This window comes from Erithacus rubecula (assembly GCF_903797595.1).
Source record: "Erithacus rubecula genome assembly, contig: scaffold_139_arrow_ctg1, whole genome shotgun sequence".
NCBI lineage: Eukaryota > Metazoa > Chordata > Aves > Passeriformes > Muscicapidae > Erithacus > Erithacus rubecula.
The window spans coordinates 156261-181997 of NW_027636156.1; the positions used below are offsets into that span (position 1 = coordinate 156261).

A 25737-nucleotide genomic window follows, 5' to 3' on the forward strand; every position below is an offset into this window, starting at 1 on the left:
CATCTCCTGGTTGCCAGCACTCAGGCCCTGCAGGCGTTTTGGGTGTGGGGTTGAGGTCTGGGTGTTTTTGGGGTGTCTGTGCCCTCCCTGACTGACACCAGCGCATGTCTGTTCCCCCCAGTCAGCCCTGCTGGGGTTTTTCACCCACAGAATGATCTTGGTGGGCTGTGCAATGGGGCCCAGGTGCTGCACCTGTGAGGGTTCCCAAATGGGGATTGAGGCTCCCAGATGGGCAGGGGCAGCCAATGAGGGGGTGTAGAGTGGGTGGGTCACACCCCGAATTGGGGCACCCCAGAGGTCACAGAGGTCACAGTGCCCCACTGAGGACAGAGGGGGTTGGCAGGGCCCCCCTGCTCGGGACAGGGGTCTCCGGGATGTGCCTACCCTGGACAGGGACTTGCTCAGGGAATGTGTCCAGGGACCCTGCCCAGAACCGCCATCCCCCAGGACAGGATCTCCCCCGCTGGGATGTGTCACCACTGGGACAAAATCCACCCAGAATGTGTCACCCCCAGAACAGGATCCCCTCAGGCAGGACCCCCTGGATGTGCCCCCAGGACAGAACCCACCCTGTGTGACTCAGCACAAACAGCCTCTGTCTTCTGCTGCAGGAGAGACAAAGTGAAAGTGTTGGGGGACCTCAGCTGGACATCCCCATCCCCCACAGCCTCCCCACCCCTCCCTGCATACTCCCCACCCCCTTTTCTCCCTCCCTGAGGTCCCCCCACCCATTCCCTGCCCAGGTGTTTCCCAGGATTTATGAGCCAGGAATTGGGAGTGAGGGAGCATGGCACAAAAGTAAGGGAAATAAGGAAAACAGAGAAATAAAGAGAGGAAAAAGTCGAGGGCAGGGGAGGGAACAGAAACGGAGCTACCCAGGCTCTCCATGTGATGCCTGCCCAGGAAATGTGCACCCCAGGGGGGCAGCGTTGGGCCCTGGTTCACCCCAAAATATGAAGCACCCAGGGAAGGAGCTGTGACCTTTGGACCTGCCCAGCTACTGCTCATGCCTGGCACTGCCCATTCCCCATTTAACCATGGGAACCCCATTCCTTCTATCCCCCATTCCCTGGGACCCCAATCCCAGGACTGCTATTCCCTAGTATCTCCATTTCTAAGGACCCCCATCCTGGTAGTTCCAGCTCCTGGCACCCCCTTTGCCTAAGGACCATGATTCCAAAAGGACACCCATTCCCATGGCATCTGCACCCCTGGGATCCATCCCATGATCACAAATCCCTGGAGACCACACTGTTCTGGAACCCTCATCCCTGAGTGTGAATCCACCCAACCCGTGGGACCCTCATTCCTAAGGGACCCCATCCTTGGCACCCCAGTGCCCTGGGCACCCATCCTTGGCTCCTTGCCCCGCCTCAGCCTCCAAATTCTGACAATATCCTGTCCTCACCATGTCCCACCATCAACACCATGTCCCACAAGGTCCCCACCCTGCCCCCATCCTGTCCCCACCCTGCCCCCACCAAGGGCCACCTACACATGAGGATGAGACGTGACCTCGCTTCCTGTCCCTTCATCCCAAGAGCCGCCAGCCAGGGGACGGGTGGCCCCAGCAGTGAGTGACAGCCAGTGCCCATGGCCAGGGACACCAGGATGGCCGGGAAGGTGGCGCTGCTCCTGTGGGGTGAGTGCCCTGGGCACGGGCCTGACGCCCTGGGGATGGGCCCTGGTGAGGCAGAGAGCGGTGGGGAGGGGGCACAGGGGGGCTGTGGGGTCCCCTGAGGTCCTTAAGGTCAGCAGAGGTAGTGGGGGACAGAGGCAGTGGCCTCTCAGTCTGACCAGGGTTTTGGGGTGGCCCTAGGAACAGGAACAATGGAACTGGAATGTGGGAGAGAGATGTGGAGACAGGGATGGGGGACAGGGATTCGGGGACAGGGATGTGGGGTTTGGCTGCATGGACCTGGGGCAGCTCTGGGGAAAGGGACAGAGGGGATGCACCATGGGGAGGTGCCCACAGGGCTGGTGAGTGTGACCTGTGCCAGCATGAGATGGCCACACTGACCCCATTCCAGAGGCACCCGTGCCACCCAGATGTGTGAAACAGAGCTCTACCCTGGTAGCCTCTGCAGACCTGTTGGGGACCAAGCACTTTACTACAAGAAGGGTGTCCTCAAAGGGATATTTTGAGGACAGCCCCACCCTGATCCTGGGTGCCACTGTCCCCACGGTGCCACCCCCACCCAGCCCTGTCCCTTCTCCCAGCCCAGACCCTCGGCCTCGCTGGTGAGTCCTCAGGGGATGCCATGTCCCTGCCCTGCTGTCTCCAGCCCCATGGTGGCCCTGGCAGGCTGGTGTCCCCTGTCACCAGCAGGTGCCCAGAGCACTCAGCTCCTGGTGGAGCCGCCCTGGACGCCGGCGGTGCTGTGGGACCGGGTGACACTGACCTGCCAGGGCTCAGGGACCACCGGTGCCACCTCCTGGTACAAGGACGGGCGGCTCTGGGGGCAGGAGGGACCCAACAGCTTCACTGTCACTGAGAGTGGCAGCTACACGTGTGTCAGACCCGGCAGTGGACACAGCCCCCCCGTGATGGTGTCAAATGGTGAGGGGGAATGTGAAATGCTCAGGGTGGTTGGCTGATAGGTCTGGGTGGGCTCCACTCCTTGGGTGGCCTCACAGCCCTCGTGTGGTCAGAGCCTGTCCCCTGCATACAGGGAGATCCCAGTGCATCCCAGTGTGGTGGGATCCCCGTGAGGACAGCTGTGTCACAGGGCTGCTCCTGGTGTCCCTGGCACCCTCCTGCACAGTGGACACTCCTGCCAGATGTCCCCAGTGCCATGGGCACCCACTTTGGACCTGTCTCGGGCTCCTCAGTGTGACGGGACCCTCCTGTCCCACAGAGCCGCTGGTGCTGCAGGTGCCAGCACGGGCACTGCTGGAGGGGGACACGGGAGCACTGCGATGCCAGGGCTGGCAGGACAGCCCTGTCACCAGGGTGCGATTTTATAAGGACGAGAAGGAATTCGTGGGGTCCCTCAGGGGCCACCAAGCTCTCCCTGCACCCCCTGGAGCTGCACAACAGTGGCCGCTACCGCTGCAGGGGCTGGGTGGCCTCAGGAATGTCACAGCACCAATGACAGTGACAGTGCACGGTGAGCACCCCCACGGCTGGAACCCCAATTTCCTGACACCCCAAAATCCACTTCTCAGTGGACTCAGAGTCACAGTCCTAACCCCCATTCCTTCCCAGAGCTCTTCGCTGTGCCAGTGCTGGAGGGTCCCCCCGGGCTCCCCGAGGGGTCCCCCCTCAATCTCAGCTGCCTCAGCACCCCCAGCCCCCTGCGGCCCCCAGCCCCCCTCCTGTACCGCTTCTACCGGGACGGGCAGTTGGTGGGGGGCCCGCAGGGGTCCCCGCAGCTCCTGGTGCCCGCCGTGGGGGTCTCCCACTCGGGGAATTACAGCTGCGAGGTGCGCTCCGAGGGGGGGCCGTGCGGAAGAGCAGCGCCCGGCTCGGCGTCACGGTGCGCAGTGAGTGTGGGGATGGGCACGGGGAGCCCCCACAGCCCCCCCAGCTCTCCCATCCCTGCTCAACCCTCTGTGTGCCGCCCTGCCTTCCCAGCTCTCTCCCTGGGTCCCTGCATCGCCTCTCCTCGTGTCTGCATCCCTTACCAGGTCCCCTCAGTCCCTTCCTGAGTGCAACTGTGCTAATCTGAGGTCCCTGCATTGTCAATAGGTCACCATCCCTGTCAGGGCACCCAAAATCTTCCCTTCAACCCTTTCCTGGTGTACCCTCTCTGAATATGCCATCTGTTCCTGGGGTCACTTCCACTCCATTCCAAGCGTCCCCACCGTCTTCTTCCTCACTGGGATCCCCCCAATCCTCTCTGATCCTCCCCCTCTCTGATTCCCTCACTGCTCCCTGGTGTCCCCCACTCCTCCCATGTCCCCAGTCCCGCCTGTGTCACTCCGCAGGGGTCTTGCACTTGGGCGTGTGTCCCTGTCGCTGCAGCCCCCCCCCCGGGGACAGGTAGCACTAGGGGATCACCTGGTGCTGAGTTGAACGGTGGCCGTGGGGACAAGTCCCCTTCTGTCCTTCTCCTAGCACCAGGGGGGCTCGGGGACAAGACTGGGCACCACCCCTCGCTTGGAGCTGTGGCACCAAAATAGGGCCTTTTATGCCTGTTGACACCGTGGCTGACAGTGTCCCCCTGAATGTCACCATCTGGGGTGAGAGGGACCCTCGAGCTACGAGTGACTCCACCCACAGCATCCCCTTCCCACCCATCCCAACCTTATCCCCCACTCCAGCCCCTTCTCCCTAGTGGATGCCAGCACCTCCCAATGACCTCAGCCCTGTCTGTGTCCCCGCAGTGCCCGTGGCCAATGCCACCATCACCCCCGGTCCCCCGGCACTCCAGGTGTGCCCAGGTGACCCCGTGACCCTGCGCTGCTCAGTGCAGGTGGGCTCAGCCCCTGTCACCTTCACCTGGCTGCACAATGGGCACGAGGTGGCCCGGGGTCCCCTCCTGGAGCTTGGGGCCGTCAGTGTGGGACATTCGGGCACCTACCAGTGCGTGGCCACCAACCAGCTGGGACAGGACGGGCACCGCGTGTTCCGGGCACTCAGCCCAGAGCTGGCCCTGGAGGTGACACCACAGGGAACCACTGGACTCACAGGTGACGTCACACGGAATCACTGGAGTGTTCAGGACTCCCGGGGTTCAGGGTGACCCCGTTGTGTCCCCCTCTGTCCCCAGCAGTGGCTGTGAATGTCGGCAGGACCCTCCTGTACCTGCTCCTGCTCCTGGCTGTCATTGGGGGCTGTCGCTGCTGGCACCGCCGGGGTGGGTGACCCACACAGAGCTGCCAGGACCCCACGGGCGACTAAAGGACACCAGTGACACCTATGAGAGCGTGCTGTGACACTGGGGACACTGGGAGTCTGTTGGTGAAGGAAGAGCAAAGACTTAGGAATGCCTAGCAAGCAGTTCTGAAACAATAGATGATATAGAGATGTTTGCAGTATTTGACATAGATGCTGAAAATAGTTAAGGTTTGAGACCTCTTCCTTTGTTTAGATATAACCAAATACCACACATGCCAAAGAAGCACCAGATATCCTCTCTCAAGCCTTGCAGGAAAGATCTCAAGATAAGGGTAAAGCAATAAAACATGGTAATTTAGTTGTTCCTCTAGGTTGCATGCAAATATTAGGAAATTAGTATATTGTATTAGATTGGTTATTTGAATTTAGAATATTCATTATGGAATAATATTTATTGTACTGCAAATGGAAAATCCTCCTACTTCTCCTCTCTTCTCTCTGCTTCTGCCTCTTCTTCTTCCTCTCTTCTCTCCCCGCTCCTCCTCTCCTCCTCCTCGCTCGTTACCTCTAATCTCTAACTTTTCTCTAAGCTATCTCTTATACCCACGCCCTATAATAAAATACAACCCTGAAGAACAGCAAATAATAAGCTCCTGAGTCTGTCCCGCGACCATCCAGAAACCCCACAGTCCCACAGTTTGGCGCCCAACGTGTTAAAGGGCCAGTTACTTCACCCTCTTCGCTGTGGGACGTTTCTCTATGGACGGTGCCCCTTCCGCTTGCCCTGCCGCTGGCTTCCCCCCGTCATCCCCCCGATCCCGCCGCCTCGGACGCTGTCCTTACGTTTCTGCCTGCCGCGTCCTAGCCTCGCCCCCTCGGTGCCCGCAGCCGTTCCTGTCCCGACTCCCAGCCCCCGTGCAGCCGCGTACCGACCCCGCCCCTGCGTGCCTGCCCGCCCCTGCCCCCGCCGCGACCGCGCTGCTTGCTGCTGCCGCCGCGCCGCCCCTGCCCTCCTCCCCCCTGCCCATGGCTTCCCCTGCCCCCCCCACCGCCAGGCGCCGCCGCCATTACGCACGTGGAGCCCATTGTGCCCGGCGCGTTACATGCCCAGCACTCTGCTGTGTCCACGGCTTTGATAAACACACCCCTGCTGCAATCCCCAGCCCCGGCCAGCCAGACCGCGCCGTTTCACTCCGTGCAGGCGCCCCCGGGGACGGTCCCCTTTCCCGAACCGGGGGGAGCCTGTCGGACAGTGAACCAGCCGCCGGAGCTCGCCTGCGGCAAAGCGTTTCCGCTTGGCCATGGCCCCGCAGCCGCGCTGGCCGTGGAGCCGCCGCTCGCACCGTCCCGTCCGGAGCGTGGCCGCGGCCGAGCCGCCGCTGCTCGGCGGCTATTCCGTGTCGCTAGCGGCGGCGCAGCCCCCGGTCACCGCCGCCGGATCCGCCGGGGCGCCTGTACCGCATATGGCCCCGGCCATGGCCGCGTGTGCAGCTCCCACGCCACCCGATGAGTCTCTGATCCGGCCCCCCGCTGCAGCCCCGTCTCTGTCTCCCGCTGCGGACACGGCTCTCTCGCAGACAGCGCCGCAGTCCGTGCCCGCCAGCGCGTCTCTGCCCTTCCCGGCCCCTCTCGGTCCAGAGCAGTCCGCCTCTCTCCCGACTCCCGCTGCTGGTCCCCCGAACACAGCTCCACTGCCCGCCTATGCCAGCACTGCTCCACCCTCCCTACAACTCGCCGGAGCCGGCCGCCCGCAGCCCGCCATGCAGCCGCCCGCCATGATGAGCTCCGCCGCAGCACATGCACGGAGCTCGCCAGCGCCGCCTGCGCTCTCCACGCCGCTCCTGGGTCCCAGTGCCTGTCCTCAAACTTATCCCTCCGCAGTTCTCCCTATGCCGGACCTAAATGTGGCGCATATCCCAGCGTTTCAATGACGCCTCCGCAGTCACCATCCCGGTACACCGAGAGCCTCCAGCAGTACCACCGCACCTACCGCCGAATCCACCCAGTTCAGACGCATTTCTACAGGACAGAGGGGGAGGTGATGCCACAGCGCCCCCGTTAATAATGGAACAAACAAGGAACTATTTTACACCTGCAAATACTTTGCCTGTCGTGCAAAAGACATCTCAGCTTCAAACTGCGACGCTGCATCCTCAAACCCCGCCAGATTTAAAACCACAAAAATATTATGATGCTTCCGTATTGACAAACTGGCAAGAAATTAGACGGGACATTTGTAAAGATGAATGCCTTAATGTGATGGCACTACCTGTCATCTTTAATCCCCAGCCCGGTGGTCCCAGGAGGTGGTCTCCCATTCCGTCTCATGAGATTAAGGAATTAAAGAAGGCATTAAGGGATAATGGTCCTTCTTATACCTCACATGAATTGGCTGCATTTTTAAATGACTGGGGTATTCGCCATACATTTGGCAATGCTCATTTGCCCACACGTCAGGGAATAATAGAAAGGGCACATCAGACTCTAAAACGCATTTTAGATCAACAGAAAGGGGGAGATCCTCAGGCCTCACCTCAAAGGAGGCTAAATAAAGCATTGTATGTCTAAAATTTTCTGAACAACTCTGCAGACGAGCCAGATCCTCCTATTTATAGACACTTTTTAAATAACAAAAAAGCAAAACTGAAGGAACACCCCCCAGTCTTGGTTAAAAACTTAGAAACAGGACAAATAGAGGGACCATACAACCTCATAACATGGGGAAAGGGATTTGTGTGTGTCTCCACAGATGGAGGCCTCAAGTGGGTGCCAGCAAAGAATGTGAAGCCCCACTGTGCATCAAAACCTGCTGAAGCCTCCACAGCAGCCAGTGATCCTGAGAGAAGCCAGGAATCAAGCACCCAGACCTGAACTGTGCAGAATCCTCGAGAGAAAGTGACCAAGAGAAACAGTTCAAGAAAAGAATGGAGTTTCATTGTTTGCATGAATGCATGTTGTTTTCCTTCCTTTGTTTTAGCTTTTGTAGTGAAGCGTTACCAGTGAATCAACCCAAGACAAATATCTGGGTTTCCTTAGCCAAGTCAGCAGGCTCCGACACCATCTGCTTATCTAACACAAGTCCTGACAAACCTTTTTCAACCTGTTTAGTAGGAGTAACCTTTGCCAGAGGGTTTCAACAATGTCACCCTTGAAAGGTACTGGACATACAATGATCATCATGCATCTCCAACTCCCAGCCAAAAATATCAAACTTACATTGACAATTTTAAAGCTGATCAATTTGATCTCCAAGAGCTTGAAATCTTAGGTTCAGTAACTATGAACAGTTGTTATTTCTTTCATCTCATGGAAGGAGACAGTCCTCATTTAAATGTTACCCCATATCACCCAGTTTATAGCAATGTGACTTTTTGGTGTAATCAAACTAAACTTCTCACATATTTTGAGCCACACACAAGTCGATTCAGCAAACTTCCAATACGATTTCCCAAGGGAATTTGGCTCATTTGTGGAGACAGAGCATGGTAGGGCATACCTTCATATATAGAAGGTGGCCCCTGTGCACTTGGACAACTTACCATAATAGCCCCCAGTGTTAAAGAGGTGGTCAAAAAGAAAAGTAGAAAAATCAGATCCTCCACAGGACATCATTTTGAAAGTGACTTTCGCCCGTGGAACTCTGGCACGACAATTATCACAAGCATTTTTTTACCTCAGGTGAGCACTTCATTTGCTCTGAGACAGTTAAATCAGTTGGGATGTTGGGTCAGTAAAGAAGTAAATGCCACATCAATGGCAATTAGTGACTTGGTGACAGATGAGGAGGCAGTGAAACATGCCACTTTACAAAACAGAGCAGCCCTTGACTTCCTTTTACTAGCTCATGGGCATGGCTGTGAAGATTTTCAAGGATTGTGCTGCATGAATTTATCAGATCATTCTGTTTCCATTCATAAACAGTTGCAAAATTTAAAGGATTTAGCTAACCAAAATACTACAAGCAATCCAACCTGGCTAGACAGGTTGTTCGAAGGTTGGAGCTTTGCCTCTTGGCTAAAGGAACTCTGTAAAATAGGCTTGTTTATTCTATTAATAATAGTTGTGTTATTAGTGTTTTTAACCTGCATACTCCAGTGTATAAGGAAAATAATGGCCAAGATAGTTTCTAATATTTTTGTTGTTCAACGAAATGGGGGAGATATTGGTGAAGGAATAGCAAAGACTTAGGAATGCCTAGCAAGTAGTTCTGAAGCAATAGATGAAATAGGGATGTTAGCAGTATTTAACATAGATGCTGAAACTAGTTATGTTAAGGTTTGAGGCCCCTTCCTTTGTTTAGATAAAACCAAATACCACACATGCCAAAGAAGCACCAGATATCCTGTCTCAAGCCTGGCAGGAAAGATCTCAAGACAAGAGTAAAGCCACAAAACATGGTAATTTAGTTGTTCCTCTAGGTTGCATGCAAATATTAGGAAATTAGTATATTGTATTAGATTGGTTATTTGAATTTAGATTATTCATTATGGAATAATACTTATTGTACTGCAAATGGAAAATCTCTCTCTCTCTCCTGCTTCTCTCTCTTCTCTGCTTCTCCTCTCTTCTCTCTGCTTTTGTCTCTTCTTCTTCTTCCTCTCTTCTCTCCCCGCTCCTCCTCTCCTCCTCCTCGCTCTTATTACCTCTAATCTCTAACTTTTCTCTAAGCTCTCTCATATACCCACGCCCTATAATAAAATACAACCCTGAAGAACAGCAAATAATCATCTCCTGAGTCTGTCCAGTGACTGTCCAGAAACCCCCCGGTCCCACAAGACTTGGCCTGTGGGGGACACAAGAGTTTCCCAGGCCTGGGCTCTGGTGCTGTCCCTGCTGACTGAGTGCCAGAGCGGCTCCCAGCGACACCTGCCACATGTTCCTTCCCCTGCCCTCACCTCCCTGAACCACCAGCACCCACTGCAGTCCATGGTGGCATCAGAGCTGTCTCCAGCCTGTTCAAAAGGAGACAGATCACAAACAGGCACAGGGTGCCCATGGTGACATCTCAAGTCTCTCTGGGCTGCTAAAGAGCACTGAGGTCCCATGAGGCCAGTGACTCCATGGTGACATGCCAGACCTCTTTCACCTTCCAAAGACTTGTGAGCTCCCAAGCACTCACCAGAGGACAACAGATGTGTCTCTACATGCCAAGGAGCCCATTTGGCACAGGCACTCACTGAGGTTCCGTGGTTACATCCCAGTGGTCTCTGTGATCCTAAAGAACACTGAGGTCATGTGCAATCCCAAGGGCTCCATGGTGACATTGCAGCAGTCTCTCATCTGCCAAACCACACTGACCTCACAGGCTGTCACAGGGTCTCAATGGCAACATCACAAGTGTCTCCAGGATGCTCAGCAGCTGTGATGTCACAGGCACTCACAGGGACTCTAGGGTGACATTCCAGGGGTGTCAAAGGCTGCAAAAGAACCATGAGGTCACACACTGTTACAGGAATTCCACAGGGACATCCCAGGGGGCTCCAGGCTGCTAAAGAAGTGCTTTGCCACAGGCACTCAGAGGGGTTCCATTGTGACATGCCAGTGGTTGCCACGCTCCTAAGGAACACGGAGGTCACAGGCAGTGACAGCAGCTCTGTGCTGACATCCCTTGTGTCTCCACCCTGCCAAAGAACTCTGATGTCACTGGCACTGACAAGGGCTCCATGGTGACATCCCAGGTTTCTATGAACTACTAAAGAGCACTCAGGTCAAAAGCCCTCCCAAGGCCTCCATCCTCACATCCCAGAGGGAGACAGGTTTTTAAAGAGCCCTGAGCTCACCTGCACTCACAGGGCTTCCACGGTGGCATCACAGGGCTCTCTGGGGCTTCTAAGGAGCCAGGAGGTCCCTGGCAGTGAGAGGCACTCCGTGGCCACATCCTAGAAGAATCTGGGCTGCCAAAGAGAGGTCAGGAGCAGTCACAGGTACTCCATGGTGTGAAAAGTAAGATTCACTTTCCTGGTAAATTTCAAAACGTTTAATAAAAGACAGTAAGAGACAAACAATAAAGCCAAAGGTTATAAAGGTCAGGTGCTTGACATACAGCCAAGAGCATACACTAACTCAGAAAACATTTTTTAAATGCATCAACATGTTGCATATTCATGGAGCTTCATGCATTATTCAATCAGTTAATCAACTTTAAAAAACTTTTTTTTCTCCTTGTGGCTCATGCTCTTTCTTGTCAGCGCATTCACAGTTAACAGAGATCAATAAATTCCTTCCCTGGACTTCTGGTGTTCATCACCCCTCTGTTCATCCAGACAGAATAATCCAAGAATGTGTAGAAATTCCTGAATATCTTCCTTTTTTGCCATTCTCCGAGTTAGTTACATGAGCAAAAGCTTTTTACATCACCATGTTACAGTCCAAGAAATATAGATATTTATCACATTAATATTTCTAAGTTTTGGTAAGAGCAGAACTAAAAGAAACTATATTCATACAGCAAAGTTTTCCAACATTATCCTCAACAGCCGCTGCTGCGGCGGCCGTGGGGCACAGGGGGTGGCAAAGGGGGGTCCGGGATGCGAGCGGGGGAGCAGCGAGAGGAAGAGGAGGAGAGAGGAAGGAGAGGAAGAGAGGAATGGGAGGAGCAGGAGCAGGAGGAGCAGGAGAGGATCAGCGGGCACAGGCGGAGAATCGCGGTGCTGCAGGGCGAGCCCGCTGAGCCCGCAGCTCCGCTGGCCCCGGCAGCATCGCATTCCTGCATCCCGCGGGTGAGCGCGGAGGGGAAGCTCGGCCCGGGGCTATCGGGGCAGCTCCGGCACGGCTGGTTGTGAAGCACGGAAATAAACTTCAGAACTTATAAAGTTGTGAAGTAGGTAGGTATTTTATTCAGCGCTGGACGCAGGGGGAGAACATCTTCCCAAATCCTGCGTATCTTGCTTGATTTCTAATCTTCCATTTATCTAGGAAGGTCATGCATATTCTAAATCGCCTATACATATGGATTATCGGCCCCGCCTGTTCCCCGCTCCGTATGGAAATCAGTTGCATATTCATTGTGGCTGCGTAGTTTATTGTGTCGGTGGTCTCTAGATGAGTCAGTGGGCTGAAAATGATGAAGAACAAAAGTCTTCCTCGCTGTTGAACTTCTCACCTTGTCTTTCTACGCGTGCGCTGTAGTTTCTCGGTTGCGATATTTTCCAGACTCTGCACTTTTACGAAGAGGGGCCCCTTTCATTATTGCAAGCCAAGCAAAATCTGTTAATCAAGGGTCTCTTATCGTGCATTCCTTTCCTTATAAGCTCACAATAGTTAATAACATATGTTCTACTCTTCATTCTATTTAACCCTTAAATACCCAGTTTCAGTTGGGTTTTTGATTTTTGGGGGATTAGGGGCGGGGTTTGCGTCTCGCAGATTCGGGAATCGAGTCCCAAATATATTTGGGTGTCCATGGGAGAAGGTATTGTTTTATTGATGTGAGGAGGGGATGTTTCTGGCTCTTGCAGGAATCCAAAGCTGAGCCGTAAATGCTCCTTGGGGGGATTTGGAGGGGCCCACGTGGCGATGGTCCGGTCCCGGCGGGGCGGGACATCGGTTTTGGGGATCCCTGGGAGAGGCGGGGGATGAAAGGCGGGAGCCCCGGCGTGGGGAGAGGGGCGACAGCAGAGCTGGGGGACCCCCGGCAGCGTGGAGGGGAGGTGGAGCCGGGAGATGAGTGGGGTGTGGGCCCCCCGAGCCTGGAAGGGCTGGCAGGGAACGGGGGAAGCCCTGAATGCCTGGAGTGGGGAGATGCTGGAGAGGGGGACCCTGGGACCTGAGTCAGGATCAGGGCAGGATGAGCCCTGGGACCCACAAAACTCCCTCAGCGTGCCTGAGCAGGAGCCAGGAGAGGGGGAATCCCCAGGAGCCACGGGTCCCCCCATCACCTCTGAGAACAGAATCCCCATAACCACAAAATGAAGACATTGTGAACAGGGATCTCCTGGGAAAGTGTTTTTGGGCTCCTTCGTGATTTTCGTGGTTTTTATGGACAGCAAACAGCCCGGGCATTTCTAGAGATGCACTCAAACAGCAGGACCTTCAAAGCCATATCAATCACTTTGTTTTTCCCCCAAACCAAGATTTTCCATTCCCAAGTCTTATCCAGATGGACGAAAAGGCTGTGAGGAACAGGAAGATGTCCCAGGACAACCAGGCAGGTGAGGAGGAAGTCATTGCCCCTTTCCCCCTCTGTCCTGCTGGGGAGGATTGGGGGCATCTCCTTCTCCTTCCCTCTGGCACAGAGGCAAATCCCATCCTCTCCTTGTCCTTCCTTTCCCAGACCAGGAGCTGAGGACGGAGACCAGGGAGGACAAATCCCCACAGCAGAACCTCGTGGAAGAGGCCGTTTGCAGCAGCTCCACAGTACAGGAATCCAACAGGGAGGAAAAGCCACAGAGATCCCGCACCAGGAGGGGCTGCAAACGCAGATCATGGGGATCCGAGGAGGAAAGACCCAACCTGGGCCGGGCAGGCAGCCAGAGATGTGGCCAGAGCTCTGAGCTGAGGGTCCATGAGCAGCTTCATGATGGCAAAAAGTCCCTTCAGTGTTTGGAATGTGGGAAGAGTTTCAGCACGAGCTCTGGCCTGGTCCGGCACCAGATGATCCACACTGGGGAGAAGCCCTATGAGTGTGGGAAATGTGGGAAGGGTTTCAGAGACACCTCAGACCTGATCAGGCACCAGACAGTGCACACTGGGGAACGGCCCTACGACTGTGGGGAATGTGGGAAGGGATTCAAGAGCAGCTACAGCCTGATCTGCCACCAGAGGACCCACACTGGGGAACGGCCCTACGAGTGTGGGAAATGTGGGAAGAGCTTCAACCAGAACTCCAATTTGACTCGCCACCAGAGGATCCACACTGGGGAACGGCCCTACGAGTGTGGGGAATGTGGGATGGAGTTCAGAATGCACAGCGAACTCACCCATCACCAGAGGATCCACAGTGGGGAACGACCGTATGTGTGTGGGGAATGTGGGAATGGCTTCCGTAACACCACCGAACTAATCCACCACCTGACAGTGCACACCGGGGAACGGCCCTACGAGTGTGGGGAATGTGGGAAGAGCTTCCGCGTGAGCTCCAGTTTGTTCCGCCACCGGAGGACCCACACTGGGCAACAGCCCTACAAGTGTGTGAGGAATGTGGGAAAGGCTGCCATGACACCTCCAACCTTATGAAACACCTGACAGTGCACACTGGAAAACGGCCTATGAGTGTGGGGGATGTGGGAAGAGCTTCAGGCACAGATGAAACCTTATTGTCCACCAGAGGATCCACACCGGGGAGAGGCCCTATGAGGGTCCTGAGTGTGGGAAGAGGTTTCAACAGAGATCCAATCTGCTCAGGCATCAGCAGATTCATGTAGAGGAGAGGCCCTTCCGCTTCCCCTAGTGCAGGAAGAGCTTTAAGAAAAACTCTGCCCTCGTCACCCACCATCACCAGGGAGAGCCCCTAACAGTGTCCTCAGTGTGTCTCCCAGAACTCTGCTGTGACCCAACACCAATGGGGGCACTGGTAAGGGAAGCTCTGTGAGTGCCCTGTGTGTGGGAAGAGGTTCCTGCGCTGCTCCAGCTCCATCCCATCTGTTGGACCCCATTGGATGCTCCCCAGTGACCCTTGTTGGGCAGAGCCTTGGTGATCCATGGTCCTGGTGATCCTTATTGGGAACGCACCTCGCTGGTGGTCTCCACATCTTCCTGGCTCTCTGTGGGCACCTGAACTCAGCAGACCAAAAATCCATTGGGATGCGGACTTGGTGGTGAAGGAATAGCAAAGACTTAGGAATGCCTAGCAAGTAGTTCTGAAACAATAGATGAAATAGAGATCTTAGCAGTATTTGACACAGATGCTGAAAATAGTTATGTTAAGGCTTGAGCCCTCTTCCTTTGTTTAGATAAAACCAAATACCACACATGCCAAAGGAGCAGCAGATACGCTGTCTCAAGCCTGGCAGGAAAGACCTGAATATAAGGGTAAAGCCATAAAACATGGTAATTTAGTTGTTCCTATAGGTTGCATGTAAATATTAGGAAATTAGTACATTGTATTAGATTGGTTGTTTGAATTTAGATTATTCATTATGGAATAATACTTATCATACTGCAAAGGGAAAATCTTTCTCTCTCTCCTGCTTCTCTCTCTCTTCTCTGCTTCCCCTCTCTTCTCTATGTTTTTGTCTCTTCTTCATCTCTTCTCTCCCCGCTCCTCCTCTCCTCCTTGCTCTTATTACCTCTAATCTCTATCTTTTCTCTAAGCTCTCTCATATACCCACGCCCTATAATAAAATACAACCCTGAAGAACAGCAAATAATCATCTCCTGAGTCTGTCCAGTGACTGTCCAGAAACCCCACGGTCCCACAAGACTTGGCCTGTGGGGGACACAAGAGTTTCCCAGGCCTGGGCTCTGGTGCTGTCCCTGCTGACTGAGTGCCAGAGCGGCTCCCAGCGACACCTGCCACATGTTCCTTCCCCTGCCCTCACCTCCCTGAACCACCAGCACCCACTGCAGTCCATGGTGGCATCAGAGCTGTCTCCAGCCTGTTCAAAAGGAGACAGATCACAAACAGGCACAGGGTGCCCATGGTGACATCTCAAGTCTCTCTGGGCTGCTAAAGAGCACTGAGGTCACATGAGGCCAGTGACTCCATGGTGACATGCCAGACCTCTTTCACCTTCCAAAGACTTGTGAGCTCCCAAGCACTCACCAGAGGACAACAGATGTGTCTCTACATGCCAAGGAGCCCATTAGGCACAGGCACTCACTGAGGTTCCGTGGTTACATCCCAGTGGTCTCTGTGATCCTAAAGAACACTGAGGTCATGTGCAATCCCAAGGGCTCCATGGTGACATTGCAGCAGTCTCTCATCTGCCAAACCACACTGACCTCACAGGCTGTCACAGGGTCTCAATGGCAACATCACAAGTGTCTCCAGGATGCTCAGCAGCTGTGATGTCACAGGCACTCATAGGGACTCTAGGGTGACATTCCAGGGGTGTCAAAGGCTGCAAAAGAACCATGAGGTCACACACTGTTACAGGAATTCCACAGGGACATCCCAGGGGGCTCCAGGCTGCTAAAGAAGTGCTTTGCCACAGGCACTCAGAGGGGTTCCATTGTGACATGCCAGTGGTTGCCACACTCCTAAGGAACACGGAGGTCACAGGCAGTGACAGCAGCTCTGTGCTGACATCCCTTGTGCCTCCACCCTGCCAAAGAACTCTGATGTCACTGGCACTGACAAGGGCTCCATGGTGACATCCCAGGTTTCTATGAACTACTAAAGAGCACTCAGGTCAAAAGCCCTCCCAAGGCCTCCATCCTCACATCCCAGAGGGAGACAGGTTTTTAAAGAGCCCTGAGCTCACCTGCACTCACAGGCTTCCACGGTGGCATCACAGGGCTCTCTGGGGCTTCTAAGGAGCCAGGAGGTCCCTGGCAGTGACAGGCACTCCGTGGTCACATCCTAGAAGAATCTGGGCTGCCAAAGAGAGGTCAGGAGCAGTCACAGGTACTCCATGGTGTGAAAAGTAAGATTCACTTTCCTGGTAAATTTCAAAACGTTTAATAAAAGACAGTAAGAGACAAACAATAAAGCCAAAGGTTATAAAGGTTCAGGTGCTTGACATACAGCCAAGAGCATACACTAACTCAGAAAACATTTTTTAAATGCATCAACATGTTGCATATTCATGGAGCTTCATGCATTATTCAATCAGTTAATCAACTTTAAAAAACTTTTTTTTCTCCTTGTGGCTCATGCTCTTTCTTGTCAGCGCATTCACAGTTAACGGAGATCAATAAATTCCTTCCCTGGACTTCTGGTGTTCATCACCCCTCTGTTCATCCAGACAGAATAATCCAAGAATGTGTAGAAATTCCTGAATATCTTCCTTTTTTTGCCATTCTCCGAGTTAGTTACATGAGCAAAAGCTTTTTACATCACTGTGTTACAGTCCAAGCAATATAGATATTTATCACATTACTATTTCTAAGTTTTGGTAAGAGCAGAACTAAAAGAAACTATATTCATACAGCAAAGTTTTGCAACATTATACACATAGCATTCATTTTAATACTTGCGAAAAGCCAATAATATAATATGTAATTATAACAACGGTGACATCACAAGGGCCTTTAATCTTCCTCCCCTCTCAGTCACCCTCAGCACGCCCCACTGCTCCCGGCAAGGGAAGGATGGAGTCTTTAGGAGCCGCCGGAGCTCCTGCCCCGTCCCTGCACGGGCAGCAGCGTGAGACCCTAAACCCGGTGTGCGGGACTCTGAACCCGCCGCGCCCCTGCCCCGCCTGCCGCCTCCATTTCTGCATCGCTCCCTCGCCCCGCTGCGCTCCCGCTCGCCCGGGCTGGAGAAGCAGCGGGGGAGGCGTGGGAAAAGCGCCATCAAACAAAACTCCAAGCGACCCGCACAGAAATCTCCTTGGCAGAGAGACACCGGGCAGGGCCCCGCCATCGCCCGCAGCCCGTGCCCGGCCGCACCGTGCCCGGCCCCGCTGCTCGCCCAGCGCAGCCTCCTCCTCTCCCGCCATCGCCCGCAGCCCGTGCCCGGCCGCACCGTGCCCGGCCCCGCTGCTCGCCCAGCGCAGCCTCCTCCTCTCCCGCCGCCGCCCGGGGCCCTCACGCTCGGCTGCCGCCGGCGGGAAAAGCCCTTCCCGTGCTGCCCCGCGCCACCGCCGAGCCTGAGGGAGCCTGAGGGGCTGCGCGGGCAGAGAGGGGAAAACAGAAGGAAAAACAGAAATCAGAAACAAAAAGCGGCCTGGCGGTGGCGGAAAAGGGAGACTAACAACTACCACACTCTCGCCTAAGACTCCTGCCCATAGCCGCAGCTCCGCCTGCCGCGCCGAAAAATAAAACGCCCCGCAGCAGAAATACAAAATTCCCTCCCCTCAGAGCGCAGAGCCAAAGCCGAAAGCCGCCAAGGGCGCCCGGCCCTGCGCTGCCGCGGCGGGCGGGGGAACTCGGGCCGGGCCGGTCGCTTCGGGCCGGGCTCTGGGGGCAGCGGGGCCGGGGCGGCGCAGTATTTCTCTGAATATTCAGGAGAAGCCAATCCCACAACATGTGTTTGTAGCAGCGGCAGAGCCGCAGCGCCCAGCGCTCCCCACTCCCACCCCACCTGCGCCACCCCCTCGCATCCAGCGACCCCCGGGAGCGGAACTGGGGCTCGGGGGGAGGGGGACGGCACGGACGGATCTGCACTGGGGGCCCCGAGCCCCCTGCCCAGCCCTGTGAAGCGCGGAAAAACTCTCTATACCGCACAAAATAAGGTATAAGAGTAGGTATGTATTTATTCAGCGCTCAGGGGGATAACTCCTCCAAAACCACGCACACCTTTGGCGACCTGCACCTCTCTTTTTATTCTCTACAAACTACAATTGCACAATACACCTAATACATATTCATTGCCTGCTCTGCTTCATACTACAATTAGCTACACGCCTCTTTCTGCTCCACACGGCTCCTTGGGAAAAAGGAAACAGTGTTCCTCTCAGTTGAACATTTCATCTTGTCTCCTTGCACATATTCTTTTTACTCCTTTGCTCATCTTCTAGACTTTGATACCAGTTTTCCTGGGTTCATGGATCTGGACAATCCCCCTTATCCTGTGGCGCCTTTGTCCTTGCATCCTGTTCGCCCACCCCAGCTCTTTATCTTATCCTGCAGCCTTGCTCTCCCCTATTCTTGTAAGCACCGTAAATTCCAGCAAACATAGGGTTTTGTCAGCCCCCTTCTAGTCCAAGCATTTCTCGATGCTCGATTCCTAACTCTCAGTTGCTCTGTCTCCCCTGCAGGCTCAGGGGGTGCTGCCCCCTCCCCAACAGCCGCTGCTGCGGCGGCCGCGGGGCACAGGGGGTGGCAAAGGGGGGTCCGGGATGCGAGCGGGGGAGCAGCGGGAGGAAGAGGAGGAGAGAGGAAGGAGAGGAAGAGAGGAATGGGAGGAGCAGGAGCAGGAGGAGCAGGAGAGGATCAGCGGGCGCCGGCGGAGAATCGCGGTGCTGCAGGGCGAGCCCGCTGAGCCCGCAGCTCCGCTGGCCCCGGCAGCATCGCATTCCTGCATCCCGCGGGTGAGCGCGGAGGGGAAGCTCGGCCCGGGGCTATCGCGGCAGCTCCGGCACGGCTGGTTGGGTTTTGGATTCTTGGGGGATGAGGGTTGGTGTTTGTGCCTCGCAGATTCGGGAATCGAGTCCCAAATGTATTTGGGTGTCCGTGGGAGAGGTATTGTTTTATTGATGTGAGGAGGGGATGTTTCTGGCTCTTGCAGGAATCCAAAGCTGAGCCGTAAATGCTCCTTGGGGGGATTTGGAGGGGCCCACGTGGCGATGGCCCGGTCCCGGCGGGGCGGGACATCGGTTTTGGGGATCCCCGGGAGAGGCGGGGGATGAAAGGCGGGAGCCCCGGCGTGGGGAGAGGGGCGACAGCAGAGCTGGGGGACCCCCGGCAGCCTGGAGGGGAGGTGGAGCCGGGAGATGAGTGGGGTGCGGGCCCCCCGAGCCTGGAAGGGCTGGCAGGGAACGGGGGAAGCCCTGAGTGCCTGGAGTGGGGGGATGCTGGAGAGGGGGACCCTGGGACCTGAGTCAGGATCAGGGCAGGATGAGCCCTGGGACCCACAAAACTCCCTCAGCGTGCCTGAGCAGGAGCCAGGAGAGGGGGAATCCCCAGGAGCCACGGGTCTCCATCAGCTCTGAGAACAGAATCCCCATAACCCCAAAGTGAGGACAGTGCGAACAGGGATCTCCTGGGAAAGTGTTTCTGGGCTCCTTCGTGAGTTTTGGTGGTTTTTATGGACACCAAACAGCCCAGGCATTTCTAGAGATGCACTCAGACAGCAGGACCTTCAAAGCCATATCAAGCACTTTGTTTTTCCCCCAAACCAAGATTTTCCATTCCCAAGTCTTATCCAGATGGACGAAAAGGCTGTGAGGAACAGGAAGATGTCCCAGGACAGCCAGGCAGGTGAGGAGGAAATTACTGCCCCTTTCCCCCTCTGTCCTGCTGGGGAGGATTGGGGGCATCTCTTTCTCCTTCCCTCTGGCACAGAGGTAAATCCCATCCTCTCCTTGTCCTTCCTCCTCCAGACCAGGAGCTGAGGACGGAGACCAGGGAGGACAAATCCCCACAGCAGAACCTCGTGGAAGAGGCCATTTGCAGTGGCTCCACAGTGCAGGAATCCAACAGGGAGGAAAAGCCACGGATATCCCGCACCAGGAGGGGCTGCAAACGCAGATCATGGGGATCCGAGGAGGAAAGACCCAGCCTGGGCCGGGCAGGCAGCCAGAGATGTGGCCAGAGCTCTGAGCTGAGGGTCCATGAGCAGCTTCATGATGGCAAAAAGCCCCTTCAGTGTTTGGAATGTGGGAAGAGTTTTCACACGAGCTCCAGTCTCGTCCAGCATCAGATGATCCACAATGGGGAGAAGCCGTATGAGTGTGGGGAATGTGGGAAGGGATTCGGAGGCACCTCAGATCTGATCAGGCACCTGACAGTGCACACTGGGGAACGGCCCTACGACTGTGGGGAATGTGGGAAGGGATTCAAGAGCAGCTCCAGCCTGATCATGCACCAGAGGACCCACACTGGGGAACGGCCCTACGAGTGTGGGGAATGTGGGAAGGGATTCAAGTGCAGCTCCAGCCTGATATGCCACCAGAGGACCCACACTGGGGAACGGCCCTACAAGTGTGAGGAATGTGGGAAGGGATTCAGTGTGAGGGCCCGTTTGACCTACCACCAGAGGATCCACACTGGGGAACGGCCCTACGTGTGTGGGGAATGTCGGAAGAGCTTCAGGAAGCGTACTGACCTCACCCGCCATCAGACGATCCACAGTGGGGTAAAACTGTATGTGTGTGGGGAATGTGGGAGGAGCTTCAGCCAGAAACACAACCTGATTGTCCACAAGATGATCCACACTGGGGAACGACCCTATGTGTGTGGGGAATGTGGGAAGAGCTTCAGCCGGAACAGTAAACTGATTGTCCACCAGAGGATCCACACTGGGGTACGACCATATGTGTGTGGGGAATGTGGGAAGGGATTCACAGACATTTCTGGCCTGACCTGCCACCAGAGAGTGCACACTGGGGAACGACCCTATGAGTGTGGGGAATGTGGGAAGGGATTCACAGACATTTCTGGCCTGACCCGCCACCAGACAGTGCACACTGGGGAACGGCCCTACAAGTGTGGGGAATGTGGGAAGGGATTCAGCTGCAGCTCCAGCCTGATCTGCCACCAGAGGATCCACACTGGGGAACGGCCCTACAAGTGTGGGGAATGTGGGAAGAGCTTCAGCCAGAGCTCCAATTTGATCTGCCACCAGAGGATCCACACTGGGGAACGGCCCTATGTGTGTGGGGAATGTGGGAAGGGATTCCGTGACAGATATGATTTAATCTGCCACCAGAGGATGCACACTGGGGAGAAGCCCTATGAGTGTGGGGAATGTGGGAAGGCCTTCGCCGTCAGGTCCCATTTGATCCGCCACCAGAGGATCCACACTGGGGAACGGCCCTACAATTGTGGGGAATGTGGGAAAAGCTTCCATAACAGCTCCGAACTAATCTACCACCGGAGAGTGCACACCGGGGAACGGCCCTACGACTGTGGGGAATGTGGGAAGAGCTTCAGCGCCAGGTCCAGTTTGATCCGCCACCAGAGGACCCACACTGGGGAACGGCCCTACAAGTGTGGGCAATGTGGGAAGGGCTGCCATGACACCTCTGGACTTCTGCAACACCTGACAGTGCACACCGGGGAACGGCCCTACAACTGTGGGGAATGTGGGAAGAGCTTCAAGCACAGATCCCACCTGATTGTCCACCAGATGATCCACACCGGGGAGAGGCCCTATGAGTGTACTGAGTGTGGGAAGAGGTTTCAGAGGAGATGGAGTCTGCTAAAGCATCAGCAGATTCACGTAGAGGAGAGGAGAGGCCCTTCTGCTTCCCCTAGTGCAGGAAGAGCTTTAAGAAAAACTCCACCCTCGTCACCCACCAGCGGATCCACGCCAGGGAGAGCCCTAACAGTGTCCCCAGTGTTGGAAGAGCTTCTCCCAGAACTCTGCCATGACCCAGCACCAATGGGGGCACTGGTAAGGGAAGCTCTGTGACTTCCCCATGTGTGGGAAGAGGTTCCTGTGCTGCTCCAGCTCCATCTCCTCTGTTGGACCCTGTTGGATGCTCCCCAGTGATCCATAGTCCTGGTGATCCATGTTGGGAATGCACCTGGCTTGTGGTCTCCACATCTTCCTGGCTCATCGTGGGCACCTGGACTCAGCAGGCCAAAAATCCATTGGGATGCAGACTGACATCAGGAATTCATTTGGGACAGCGGATTTTACTTTCCACCTCAAAAAATTGTACTTTTGTATCCCATAATTTCTACTGGCAGCGTCAATGAGTACTGGATGGACCTTGAGATCTTCACCAACCTAAACATTACATGATTCTACTTCTGTCTGGGCCACAGGCATCTTCCACAGCCAAATAGCGATGGACTGGGGCAGAAAACCGAGATTTTGGAGACAATGGAGTGGAAAGTCGTCTAAAAACGGTTCTTTTTACCTGCCGAAGCCTATGCATACCCAGCCAGCATGAACAGGTAAATGCTTTTATTTGGGCCCTGATTTTCTTTAATTTTTCTTCATCCCTTCACCCAACATTGGGGTAAAAATAAAGACATTGAACTAAGATATTGACATGGACATTGTGGGTGGGGACATGGTGGGCACAGGAATATGGATATGCACACAGACATGGGTATGGACATAGACATGGACATGGACCTGGATATGCATATGGACAGGGACTTGGATATGGACATGGGCAGGGCTGTGGATGGAGATATCAGGCTTGGGGGGGGTCACAGACATAGATGGTGACATGGGGGAATGTGGTCATGGATGGTGACATGGCAGTATGGCCATGGATGGTCACAAGTGGCCTAGGGGACAAGTCCATGGGTGGACACATCCACACCATGACATGTCCCATGACCAAGGAGAACACATCCCCAGCACCACCACAATGTTGTCCCCTTCACGCTACCGTTGATTCACTGCTCCTCCCCTGGGTGTGACACCTGCCTGGCGGGATGTCCCCATGTTCTGGTGACCCGTGTCCCTCAGGCCACTCCCACCAGTGGCTCCAGCAGCAGCCAGAGCCCGTCCTCGGCTCGCAGGATCAGCTCGGGCTTGCGGCGCGGGGGTGGCCTCGCTGTGTCCCTCCGCAGCACGAACCGGGACAGTGTCAGTGCCACCACCACCTTCATCTCAGCCATGGCAAAGCTCTGCCCGATGCAGTTCCTGCCACCACATCCCCATTGTCACTGTCACCCCACTGTGATCCCAGCCAGGGATGGGGGTGGCACTTGGGGACACTCCTGTCCCCACCCCACCACGTACCTGGGGCCAGCAGAGAAGGGGATGAAGGAGGACGGAGACCGTCCCTTGCTGTTCTCTGGGCTGAACCTCAGGGGATTGAACACCTGGGGTGACAGTGACACTGTGAGGACGCAGCTGTCACCACCATGGTGACAGGGACACCTCGTAGGGTGGCACTACCTCAGGCTCGGGCCAGAGCTCTGGGTTGTGGTGGGTCCCGTAGATGCTCATCAGGCAGATGACCCCTGGTAGGATGGGAATGGCCACTTTAGGGACAGCAGGTGACAGCAGTGGGTGGTGACACTGGGGACACACTGGCCACGCCATACCTTTGGGGATGACACGGCCGTCACGCAGGGGGACGTCCTCGGTGCAGCGCCGGGACACGGCAGTGACAGGAGGGTGCAGCCGCAGGCTCTCCTTGATGCACATGGTGGTGAAGGGCAGCTGGGACAGGTCCTCCCTGGGGACAAGCAGGAGTGACACCGTGTTCCCTGGCCACACAGCCTGGGGTGGCCCTGGGGACATCTCACCATTCAATGTCTGCAGTGTCCCGGCCAGCTAGGAGCTCCTGGACCTCTCGGCGGCACCGCTCCTGGTGCTCAGGGTGGCCAGCCAGGTTATAGAAGAGCCATGCCAGGCCACTGGCCGTGGTGTCATGGCCTGTGGGGACATGGGATGAGTGAGGGGACACTGGAGTGGCTCTGCCCCAGTGGCACCTGGGAGCTCGTGCTCACCCTCAAACATGAAGGTGTCAGCCTCGGCCGCGATGTCCTCGTCTGACAGGGTGTGGCCGTCCTCGTCCTGCGGGAGTCAAGGTGAGCCTGGGGCCACCTGGGGCCACCGGTCTATGGCCAAATCCCTTCCATGGCCACCGTCCTACAGGCACCACTATCCCACTGGCTACCAGCTCTATGGTCAATGCTGTCAATGGCCACCACCGTTCCCTGTGGCCACCGGTCTATGGCCAATCCTTCCATGGCCACCACCACCCCCTTGACCACCATCCTCCATGTCCACCACCCTATGGCCACCATCATTTCCCCATGGCCACCACCACCCTCTCAACCACCTCCATGTCCCCCTGACCACCACCCCATGCCCACCTTGGTGAGCAGCAGGAGGTCGATGAAGTCCATGCTGCGTCCCCGGTGGCCATTCAGCCAGGCCTGGTGGCCCAGGCGGGCGAGTTCGCGGCGCCGGCGCTGCACCACGTCAGCGGTGAAGGCGTGGACAGTGGCGCAGGCGCGGGCGAAGCGCCGGCCATCAGAGGAGACCCTGTACAGCCACCATGGGTGGAGAAGTGGCTGGAGCTGGCGCCGGACCACCAATGAGCTCAGCTCCAGGATGGCCTGGATGTACTCGCTGGGCCGCCTGTGGGAACCAGGGACACTGAGGGACATTGGGGCCACCAGCATGGCCAGCAGAGACCATGGCAGGGCCTTGGGGGCCACCAGCATGGCCAGCAGAGACCATGGCAGGGCCTTGGGGGCCACCAGCATGGCCAACAGAGACAATGGCAGGGCCATTGGGGCCACCAGCATGGCAAACAGAGACCATGGCAGGGCCTTGGGGACACCAGCATGGCCAGCAGAGACCATGGCAGGGCCATTAGGGCCACCAGCATGGCCAACAGAGACAATGGCAGGGCCATTGGGGCCACCAGCATGGCCAACAGGGATGATGGTGGGGTCACCACAGCCCCCAGGATGGCCAGCAAGGACAATGGTGGGGTCACCACAGCCCCCAGGATGGCCAGTGGAGACAGGTGGCACTCACTCCTGGCAGTGGCTCTCATGGCTGAAGATGCACTTCTGGAGCGTGTCCAGGGTGAGGAGGCTCAGGGGCTGCAGCACCTCCATCTCCAGCGGCCCCCCAGCAGCGGCCGCTGCTGCTGCCCCCCACTTGTCCTGGGGGGATGGATGGGGTCAGGGACTGAATAGGAACAGGGGCAGGGGATAAATTGAGGGGTGGGGCAGGGTGGTAGAGGGGCAAGAATTGGGGTGGGGGTGTGGGACAGGGATGTGGTGATGAACAAGAGGTGGAGTTGGGTTTGAGGGCAGGTTTGGGGTATGGGACAGGACAGGATTTGGGGTTTAGGACAGGACTCAGGGTGCAGCAGTGGATGCAGGACAGAATTTTGTGTGCAGGACTCAGAGTTTGGGATGCGGGTAAGAGTTTGGAGTGCAGGTCAGGATTTGGGGTGCAGGACAGAATTTTGGGTGTAGGACTTAGGGTTTGGGATGCAGGTCAGAGTTAGGGGCAGAAGTCAGGATGTAGGGTGCAGCACTTATGATTTGGGGTGTAGGTCAGGATTTGGGGTGTAGGTCAGGATTTGGGGTGCAGTGGGGACTCGGATCTCTCACGAGCAGCACGCGGGTGCTCTGGTTGAAGATTCCCAGGTAAGCCCGGAGAACATCCCCGTGGAAGGCGGGGGTCAGGAGCCGCCGGTGCCGCGCCCAGCGCTGCCCACTGCTCAGCAGCAGCCCCTCCCCTGGGGAGGGAACAGTGGGGTCGGCCCAAGGCACCCAGGGGGTGTCCTGCCCTCCACTGCCCTTGTGAC

The 25737-nt window shown here is 56.0% G+C and overlaps 3 protein-coding genes across 4 annotated transcripts in view; 2 read left to right on the plus strand and 1 right to left on the minus strand.

The window, feature by feature from the left end:
• The window catches only part of LOC306815488 (cytochrome P450 4F3-like), a 91101-nt gene that overhangs the window by 64079 nt on the left and 1285 nt on the right, over positions 1–25737 (minus strand). The window contains exons 4-13 of one of the 2 annotated variants that reach the window (XM_079332043.1): positions 25541–25668; positions 24954–25084; positions 24281–24548; positions 23912–23978; positions 23708–23837; positions 23504–23637; positions 23355–23419; positions 23196–23278; positions 22877–23096; positions 22232–22446 (exon numbers count right to left, since the gene is read on the minus strand). In XM_079332043.1, coding sequence (XP_079188169.1) covers positions 22916–23096; positions 23196–23278; positions 23355–23419; positions 23504–23637; positions 23708–23837; positions 23912–23978; positions 24281–24548; positions 24954–25084; positions 25541–25668 — 1187 coding nt within the window. In that variant the 3' untranslated portion in view covers positions 22232–22446; positions 22877–22915. Of the gene's footprint in view, positions 1–22231; positions 22447–22871; positions 23097–23195; positions 23279–23354; positions 23420–23503; positions 23638–23707; positions 23838–23911; positions 23979–24280; positions 24549–24953; positions 25085–25540; positions 25669–25737 lie in introns of those variants that run through there. The other variant, XM_079332042.1, reaches the window with a different exon arrangement.
• The window catches only part of LOC306815480 (cytochrome P450 4F3-like), a gene marked incomplete at its 5' end in the record, with an annotated part of 91296 nt that overhangs the window by 59633 nt on the left and 5926 nt on the right, over positions 1–25737 (plus strand). The window lies entirely within an intron of this gene.
• On the plus strand, positions 3028–4502 carry LOC306815477 (Fc receptor-like A). The gene is made up of 3 exons (XM_079332033.1): positions 3028–3110; positions 3209–3486; positions 4330–4502. The coding sequence occupies exons 1-3, from the start codon at positions 3092–3094 to the stop codon at positions 4396–4398; spliced, it is 366 nt and encodes a 121-aa protein (XP_079188159.1). The 5' UTR covers positions 3028–3091; the 3' UTR covers positions 4399–4502.

Coding starts and splice junctions, on each gene's coding strand:
- LOC306815477 (XM_079332033.1), top strand. Junction 3,487..4,329: donor GCTCGGCGTCACGGTGCGCA/GTGAGTGTGGGG, acceptor GTGTCCCCGCAG/TGCCCGTGGCCAATGCCACC.